Source organism: Photinus pyralis, unplaced genomic scaffold, assembly GCF_008802855.1.
Source record: "Photinus pyralis isolate 1611_PpyrPB1 unplaced genomic scaffold, Ppyr1.3 Ppyr1.4_LG6, whole genome shotgun sequence".
NCBI lineage: Eukaryota > Metazoa > Arthropoda > Insecta > Coleoptera > Lampyridae > Photinus > Photinus pyralis.
This window is the reverse complement of record NW_022170663.1, coordinates 28,790,001-28,798,983: the sequence shown is the minus strand read 5'-3', so window position 1 is coordinate 28,798,983 and position 8,983 is coordinate 28,790,001. Positions and strand designations below refer to the sequence as shown.

The following is an 8,983-nucleotide window of genomic DNA, read 5'->3' as shown; positions in this document are numbered from 1 at the left end:
AAACAACTCAATGCTCGCGAGCACTTTTGAGAAAATTAGAGCGCTCGTCGCTCAAGCGGTTTTTTCAGAACGCTCGACCTAGCTCTGGTATCTCCTATTTTTACCAACCGCACGTCAGTATAAGGCAGGTATGCATTAGGGTAAAAAATGACCGCCTACTTTTTTTTACGGAAATACACGTTTTGAACCTATCAAAATTTCGATCTGTCAATACTGGAACCAAATCTGGTACACGTCATAATATTCCTCGACATAAAAGCATTTGAACAGAATCGCGCACGCGCAGGTGGTATCTACGCCAGTCACAACATTTTTTGTTATGTAATTGCACTGTTCACAATTAAAAACTTTCGACATGTCGCGTGTTAGACGATGATTCTTTGTTGGTTGTGTAGTTGCACTGTTCACAATTAAAGACTTTCGAAATATTATACGTTAGACTACGATTTCTTAAATTATCCTTATTGTTGGTTGCATAATTGCATTGATCACATTTGCGCTGCACTCAGCACAACGAGACGGCGACGCGATGCAAAGCGCCGCTAAATCAAGATTTCACATTTTTAAATGCGTGGGGTCGTAAACTGTAGTGTAGCTATTAAGGGAGAACGCATCTATTTAAAAACATGAAGACAAGATTTCATGTTTTTAAATGGATGCGTTCTCACTTAATAGCTACACAACAGCAGCAGTTTGCCAGCTTAAAATAATCTGGCTAGGTGCGCAGCCTTTGTATTTCCAACCTCAATTCAAATCTGTCTATTCCTCAGAGCAAGAAGTCTATTCCACTATCATCTATGAAAGAAATCATCTGCAACACATTAAATAAAGTACAATACTGACGGGTAATTATTTAATACAAAAAATGTATACAACTGTTTCGTTTTTAGATTTGAGAAAATAAAAATTACAACACCCACGATCGTTTTAAGGATCATCCAACATTATAAGATCTTCATCTTCGTCTTCTGGCGGATTTAACTTCCGTTTTTTTGTGGAAGTACCTTCTTGAGGATCATCATCATCGACAGGTGGCGCGATAAACTCCACATCATTTTTATCATCGTCCACTTCCATATCATTTTCTTGTTGTGCGCTTTTGTCAGTACTACCGTTCTGTCTACCGTTTTGTTGGTTGGGCTGTAACTCTTCACTTTTTGCATCAATCTTAAATAACGGCTCATCCTTTTCAGCTATGTAATTCGTAATTCCAATGGTTAAATTGTAGTTTTGGAGGAAATCGTCTGCTTTTAAGATGCTCCCGTCGACAATTCCAAGTGCGGATAGTTTCTTGTCGTTATTAATCTGCAATAAATTACACTTATTATTAAGAATGGAAAAGACAACACAACAAAACAGAGATAGGTATATGAAGTGAAAAGAACATAAATAAATAAATTATCATTCAAGATGATGCTAACCTCAGTTTCGCCTTCCTCGGAGGATATAACAAAAACTCCTTTTCCATCGAGAATAACGTCAGGAGCAATCATATTCAACGTTTTCTTCAGCACTTCGCTTTCGAATTCTTTCACAGTCATTTCCTCCACATTTACGTAGACGGAAACATATGGTTGTTCCGCACACACATAGCAATTAGGATTCGCCTTATCGATGAAGAAATCGGGAGCCAAAATGATGTTGGAATGTACCGATTTCTGGCGCAAATAAATAGATTGGCATTCTTCATAGTCCTCTGCGAGTACACGGAAGGCGATAAGTACGACGAGTCCCGCTATCATCGCATTGGTGGTGGCAATGGCGGGAATAATATTTCCGGCGATGGCTGGAAATAGAATTACTAAACACGTTTTATGAAAGATCACGCACTTACATTTAATATCCCAACGTGATTTTTTCGCAATTGAGAAAATGTGCGCCCTTATATTGGCGCAAGCGGTAACGAAGTTCAGCGCGACCTTATCGTCCTTATCCCAAATCAAAAACTCTTTATTTACAAGTTCCTTTTTTAACGTGCCAATCGTCGAGGAGAAGATTTCTGCGCACAAATACATCGGCCACACTTCCATATCCGATGCGACATCATCCGAGATCTCCTTCTTTTCGCCTTCGCACGCAGTCGCCGCTTCCCAGGTTATCGGCTCCGGAGGTTTACGCGACTTCCACAGGTTCTCCATTGATAGCAGGTAGTTAATGTCGTCGTTGAAGAATTTATTAAACAGTTTGACGTCACTATAATCTGTCTGTTGTGCCCATTGTCGAGTAGAGGTTCGCTGAACGTTTCCCGCGTCTGTCGATTGATGCAAATTGTTAGCGACACTTCCCGCCGCTTCCGGATCGGCCGTGTCGGGAGATACGTCCTGGTCGGGATCGTCTTCGCCAAATAATTGACTGCAAGTAACACTTTTCCATATCAACTCATAATTGAAAACAAAAAATTAGTAAAAATGGAACAGGTGCCCATTTTGTAACTTGATATGAGTCAACTTCATGCTAACCTAACCAGGGTTGTTACCACGGAGTAAAATAATAAGGTATGTATGGACTCCATATCTTTAATATAAGTACAATGTGAAATCGGTTTATGATTGAGGAGTTCTATAAAGTTTTCTTACGGAAATCACGATAGCGTACAATTACTCCAAAACGCAGGGCGAACGGAAAAAGATAACAAACAATCTAGACTTCCATAGAAATCGCAATAAATTGATGATGGATAATTAATTAAATAAAATTAATTAATGATTAAAATTTTAATAAAATCTATTGATCGCTTTTTGTTTTTTTTTCTCATTTGTTTGTTGTTGCCGTGTTACAATACAATATTTGGTGTGCATCAACCGCCAGATCGATTTGTTCCATCAGAGTTTCCACTGTTCAAAACATTTTTTTATTCTTTCTTAGTAGTGGCAGATAGCTCCTTTCTGGCGCTGAAAGCTGGGTGTATCCCTAGGATCCTCCAACGAAACAAGAATCGACGCAGTATATGAATAAAAGGTTTTCCGTTGATTGAGTACATGAAAACGGGTAGCACAATTAACGATGATGTTTATAAAGAGACTATTAAAAAAGTTTTGCCATTTAGGAGAAAAGTGTTTGCCCAAATATTGCAAGTTATCGATGAATGTCACTTCCAGGACTTAAAACATCCACCCTATACTCTGGATTTATCAACCTGCAGCTACTAAGTAGCTTTTCTTCAAGTTGAAAGGCATCTAAAAGGTCAAAGATTTGCTACTGATGACCTGAAAGTTGCTGTTAGTGTCTTTTTTGAACAGCTACCAAAACAATTTTTTGAAGGTACATAATAATTGTGTGTAAAAATAAACCCATAAAGAGAGTTGAAAAAAGCTGCAGAGCACCTCGGGGTGACCCTACAGAGTCATTGGATTTGATCCATTTTCAATTGGCTTGTTACATGTGGTATACAGGGTGATTTTTTTTTCATTTTAAGCATTAGGATCTTGGAAACCGTAAGACATAGAGATTCGGTTAAATGAGGAAAGAGTTGTAGTTTTAAGAGCTTATTCAAAATATGCTTTTGTTTTTTAAAAAAATCCACAGTTTACTAGATCTGAGCGAAAAACAGATTTAGTGATTTTTCTTTTAAATGTTGTAGAATCGTTAGTATTAGAAATACAGAAATATGCAAAGAACAAAAATTGTAGATTTTTTTCCGCTTAATAAGATAGGTGCATTTATTAATATTTATTCTTCTTTTATAATTTTCGAGTTATAACGGAAACTTACATTTTTTAAATGGTAATCATAGTTGGCTGTGACATTTTTAAAAAGTGCATTTTTTTCTGTTTACAATGATATAAAGTTCATTGTACTCACTTTGACAAATAAACATGATACAGAACTATTAAGAGTAGTAAAAACAGATTTTGCCATGGGAAACATTTTTGTTCTCTTAATTACTGCCTATTATAATATTTAACTTGCAGTTAGTTGTGCGGCGGGGCACCGTTGTGTTGAAACCAGCGTAAATTACGTCGTGTTTCCAAATCTAACCCATCCTACATATCTTGAAAATTGAAATTCATTTGGTAGAAAATGAAGATAACATTGGCCTGTCCAATTTTCGTCGTAAATGAAAGGTACCTATCTCACTAGATGTTGTTTTCCATGGCAAACTCTGTTTACCTCTCAATAATACGAAAATTCCTGCAGCGCGTTTGTTTATTAAAGTACATTTAGCAAGCCTTATATCGTTATAAAGAGAAAAATTTGTCCTTTTTAAAAATGTCAAAGCCAAGTAGGTATGTTATCATTTAAAAAAATTAAAGTTTGTATTATAACTCAAAAATTGTAAGATCTAAACATAAATTAGTATGTTCATCATGTTAAGCATTAAAATGTCTAAAACTTTTATTCGTGTCATTTTGTTGTATATCTAATAATAACGATTCTACAACAGTTAAATGAAAAATCACTAAATCTGTTTTTCGCTCATATCTAGTGAACTGTGGATTTTTTTCAAAAAACAAAAGCATATCTTAAATAGGCTCTTCAAACGACAACTCTTTCCTTATGTAACCGAATCCGTATGTCTTATGGTTTCCGAGATCCCAATGCTTAAAATGCAAAAATACTCACCCTGTATATGTTAACTGTGCAAAGTTTGAACCAAATCGGTCCAAGCGTTTGACAGTAATCATTTTTTTGTAAAGTATGTCAAAAAATCATGTTTCATTTGAGCACGATGTCCCTTTTGTCCCAAAATTTGCGTTTCTTCCTCAATTTTCTTCTGAGCAACCGTAATAGACAAAATGTCTTACCTTACTTGTGAGTACGTCGTTTTCATTGTACAATTTTTTCTAAAATTCCTATACAAAAATGATGCATCCTTAAACGGGGATGCAGAAACAATTTAGATGTCCACAATATTTGGGAACTTATGAACGTTAGTTATGAAAAAATTGAAAAAAAAAATGCCGTTACAATTCCTAGTCTGACAACCACAATGAAATTTGTTGATTCTTTATAGTCTAATAGTGGCATATTTTTAAACTGTTTTGTTATTGTTGATATTTGCATAGAAGGCAGCAATTTCGCGGATGGCGTGGTGGTAGAATTGAGTATTCACACAACAATAATAATTCAAAAATAGTAACAGACAGTTATAAACAACATAGGTAAATAGTGCCATTGTTTCGATCACTGCACTCTAAAACCTAAATCCATTATACAACTTGTTTCATCCATGGCACACTTATTTTAGCTATAACGAAATAAATCTAAACATGCAGTTTTCTAATAAAAATTGTTATCCTTATCTAATATTATATAATATTATACCATTGAAATCAGAATAAAATTCTCTACCAAATAAGAAAAATATAGTTCCATTCCAAATAACAAAGTTTGTATCCAGAGTTTGTAAACCACTGATTGTAAAATTTTTTTTCATGCTCATTAAAATAGTCTTGTTTAATTGTTGTATTGTTTAATCAACTGTGTAACTCTTTATAGTTTTCAAGAGTAGACAAAATACTATTTTCACCTACCTTTAACACCGGGTACATGTTGATTGGCTGGGGGCCCTACATTCAAAGTACATAGTTAATCTACTTAACCCCATACATTTGGTTTGTGAAAAAATAAGTAATGTCTGGAGGAGGGGATTGTTTAATGTCCTTCCTCTTAATGTGAACTAATTGTAAGAACTGTAAAAACTGTGCTTTGGTGTGATACTGAATACCAAAGTTCAGTAATGTTCACATTAAGATGTCCAGCATATTTTTCTATCTTTTTTGTTGTTGACCTTTCAGAAGCCGAGGTTGAAGTCCAAAGATCCCTAGATACTAAATTTTGTGATAACCAGTTTCTTTGGCGTAGTTGAAAAAATGTTGTTTAGATATTCTGGATAATGGTTATTGGAAAAAATTAAATAAATGACTATTTGACAACATAGTTTGCAAAAGAAATTCCCTAGATTCTTGGTTAATTTTTATTTGTAAAAAAGTTTGCTTTGATACCCTTCACTATTTAATTATTTATACGGTACACCCTGTATTTAAAATGTGTCTACACTACAGGGCCTCTCTTTTCATTCTTAGGTAAAGGCATGATTAAACATGTCAAAAGCTCATCTGCTTATTATATAAGTTAGTAATTCATACATTTCAAATTACTGAATAAGGTTTTCAAAACATTATCAATTAGCATTGGTGAAAGCTATAAGGATACTTACTTAAATAAATGTTTGGCCCAAACAATACAATGAACGGGCTCAGACGGAGTATTTCTGATGGTACAGCCAGGGAACGATTTCTGAGGTGGTTTCGGTTGACACTCGTAACATTGCGTAACGCCTTTCTTAATGAACTGCACTTGACCGGAGTATCCGGCAGTGCCCGACTCAATTAACGGGACATCTGCGGCCAAACACATTCGATTAACATGGTTGCGAGCAGCCCTATTATCTAAAGCGTTTAGGACGACACTGAATCTCTTGAAAAAATTAACGCCATACTCTTGACTGAAATTGCGACGTTTACCGCATGGGAAGACGCGCTTTGAAACTTACCTAGTAATGCTATCGTGATATGCTTTAATACTGATGTCTGGATTGTAATTTAAAATACTTTCCTTCGCCACCTCGGCTTTCGATTTGCCGACGTGCTCCTTACGAAACAGGAATTGTCGGTTAAGGTTACTAACGTCTATCGTATCCAAATCAATCTGCAAGTAAACAAAGGTAAATGCGGTCACGGAGTTTCTGAGACGTACTATTTCTATGTCGGAAAAACCGGAGAGGGCCAAATTTTTTAACACTTCGCAACCAATTCCTCCAGCACCGACAACCAGAATTTTTGCTGTTGGTATAAGTTCGCGCACGTTGTCTTTCAACACGGAGGGAACGGCCGATGAAATCATGTTGAAAGTTATTCACGAACACTGAACTTTGAGTCTTATTTTAATTTAATTTGCCGAAAATACGAAACAATAACATATATATACTTCTCTTATATATATGAACAATAACCACGAAATCTGAAATGACCGACGCCGACAACAACGAAGCGGACTGCGCGCGGCGCTCTCTGGTGGTAACATTTGCGGTTGATATTGGCGGGAAAACTTAGACCATTTGTATTTCTTTTTTGCATCTGAGATGATTACGCTACTTTGGATTGTACAAACTACCAACAAATATAGCGAAGGTCTTGCCTCTAATGTTCACAGAAAGTCGACTTCTCTTAAGATTGATTGAAAAATGAACATTTCTGAAAGATTATAGCAGAGATCCGGACCGGACCGAAATAATACCGAAAACCGTACCGGAACCGTTTGTTTTTTGGAACCGAAATCACAAACGGGACCGTAATTCCTTCCCTTAAAAAAAGAGAACCGAAACACAATCTGTTTAACTTTACAACCCCTTAGTTTTTTGTGAATGTGATTAGCGAACTAAGAAAAATGGGACGCAATGCTCATAAAGTCATAACATTTAAATGTTATGAGCATTGTTTATGAACAAAATATTTTCTGTCTGTGTCAGTCACTCTCCTAGCCAAGTCCATTCTAATTTTGAATTAAGTAAGCAGCTTACATCAGTCTTCCCGCTCTTCCGTTTTTTTACTTTTTACTTTAACCGTATATGACCAATCCGGACTGTTGGAACCGAAAAAAAATCGAAACCGGAACCGCAATTATTTTTACAACCGGAACTCGGACAGAACCGTTAACATATTTTTTCGGTAAAAGTGTCAGAACCGGATCCGTTATTTTTAGGTAATAGCTCCACATCCCTGAATTTTAAGGCCTGGAGTTGGCAGAAGCAAAGATAGTATCCCAGATTTAAATATACTATAAATCTGTGGTATTATCTTTGACAGAAGTGAGAAATTAATTTATTAATTCAATGTAATTTGGATGTTATATGTTAAACAATTATTAATTACCTACGGTAAATTGTTTATTGGTAGGTACATAATTGAAAATTGGTATGGTATGGATTCCTTCTTTTGTGTTGTGCACGTGCACCTCATTCACTTCACCCTTTGCGATCTTGACGCATTTTCCGTCAAGCAAGCGAAAAGTGATGAAGTTTTAAAAGGTGGCCAAAGCTCCAAATCACTAAATTTGTGACGCGTTTTCATTCTTTTCGTGTACTTATTTTTTTAAGAAAGATATCTAAAATAATTATTTCACTTGTCGTTGTCTTTTTTTTAATTTTTTGTATATTGATTTTAGATTTTATTTTAATGTCACATTTAATAATCGTAATTCCAAATTAGAATTAATTTAGTTTTGCCGAAGACGAACATTTTAGTTTTTAACTTAGATATTTTTTTCTCCGTTTTTGTGTAATAAAACCTATTTTTTTTTATAGGACACTTTTTGTAAGTTGTAGTACACAGAAAAAGAAAGTTTTTCGAATAATTTAATAACAATGTTGCGTTGCTATTTGACAAAAAAAGTTCCATGCCGTTGCGGCGCTCCAAAATTTTGTTCACAAAACTCCGGTCCGTTGTTTTTCGTTTCCATATGCCTACATATCCAAAATCCAGGGTCGCCGTTAGCCTCGACGGGCGCCTGGAATATTTGTTGACCGGGCCCCTATTAATAATTGAAATTTTTTTTCCATCACCCTTATCTTAAACTAGACATTGTCAATCTTGACTACTTGGATTTGAAAGGATAACACTTGAATATTTTCATACAGACACAGCAGTTTTCATAATTGATTATGAATTGTTAGAATTCAAATAACCAAATTACAATTTAACTCTGCGGATTTTCTTACTAACAAAAGTGAACATCACTCGCTCAAAATTAATTTCTCTAACATGTTGAGCTTCAAGAGCTAATGTGCCGAGATTGATGTAACGATCTTGACCCATAGTCGATCTCAAACGGTTTTTTTTACCGAGTCTTCTACCACTGTGACGTAATTAGGAAATTTTGCTCAATGGTATGGTTTTTGAAGTCTTCTGCTGTGCATTTTTTTATATTCCACTCTGTCATATAGATATATACATATGCAGATTTTTGTTAAAAAATACAATTC

General features: G+C 35.4%; 1 protein-coding gene across 1 annotated transcript; it reads right to left on the bottom strand.

The window, feature by feature from the left end:
- Nucleotides 1-839: 839 nt before the first annotated feature.
- On the bottom strand, nt 840-7,087 carry LOC116173756 (SUMO-activating enzyme subunit 2). The gene is made up of 7 exons (XM_031491432.1): nt 6,956-7,087; nt 6,700-6,920; nt 6,497-6,651; nt 6,161-6,448; nt 1,835-2,352; nt 1,422-1,786; nt 840-1,305 (listed from the first exon to the last, which is right to left on the bottom strand). Exons 2-7 carry the CDS (start codon nt 6,844-6,846, stop codon nt 928-930), a joined length of 1,851 nt encoding a protein of 616 aa, XP_031347292.1. The 5' UTR covers nt 6,847-6,920; nt 6,956-7,087; the 3' UTR covers nt 840-927.
- Between the last annotated feature and the right edge of the window lie 1,896 nt (nt 7,088-8,983).

Excerpts from the sequence above, each read along its gene's own strand:
- LOC116173756 (XM_031491432.1), bottom strand. The coding sequence starts at position 6,846 with ATGATTTCATCGGCCGTTCCCTCCGTGTTGAAAGACAACGTGCGCGAA. Across the intron at positions 2,353-6,160 it reads TGGGCCAAACATTTATTTAA|TCAATTATTTGGCGAAGACG; the intron begins GTAAGTATCCTT and ends TGTTACTTGCAG. Across the intron at positions 1,306-1,421 it reads CCGAGGAAGGCGAAACTGAG|ATTAATAACGACAAGAAACT; the intron begins GTTAGCATCATC and ends AATTTATTGCAG.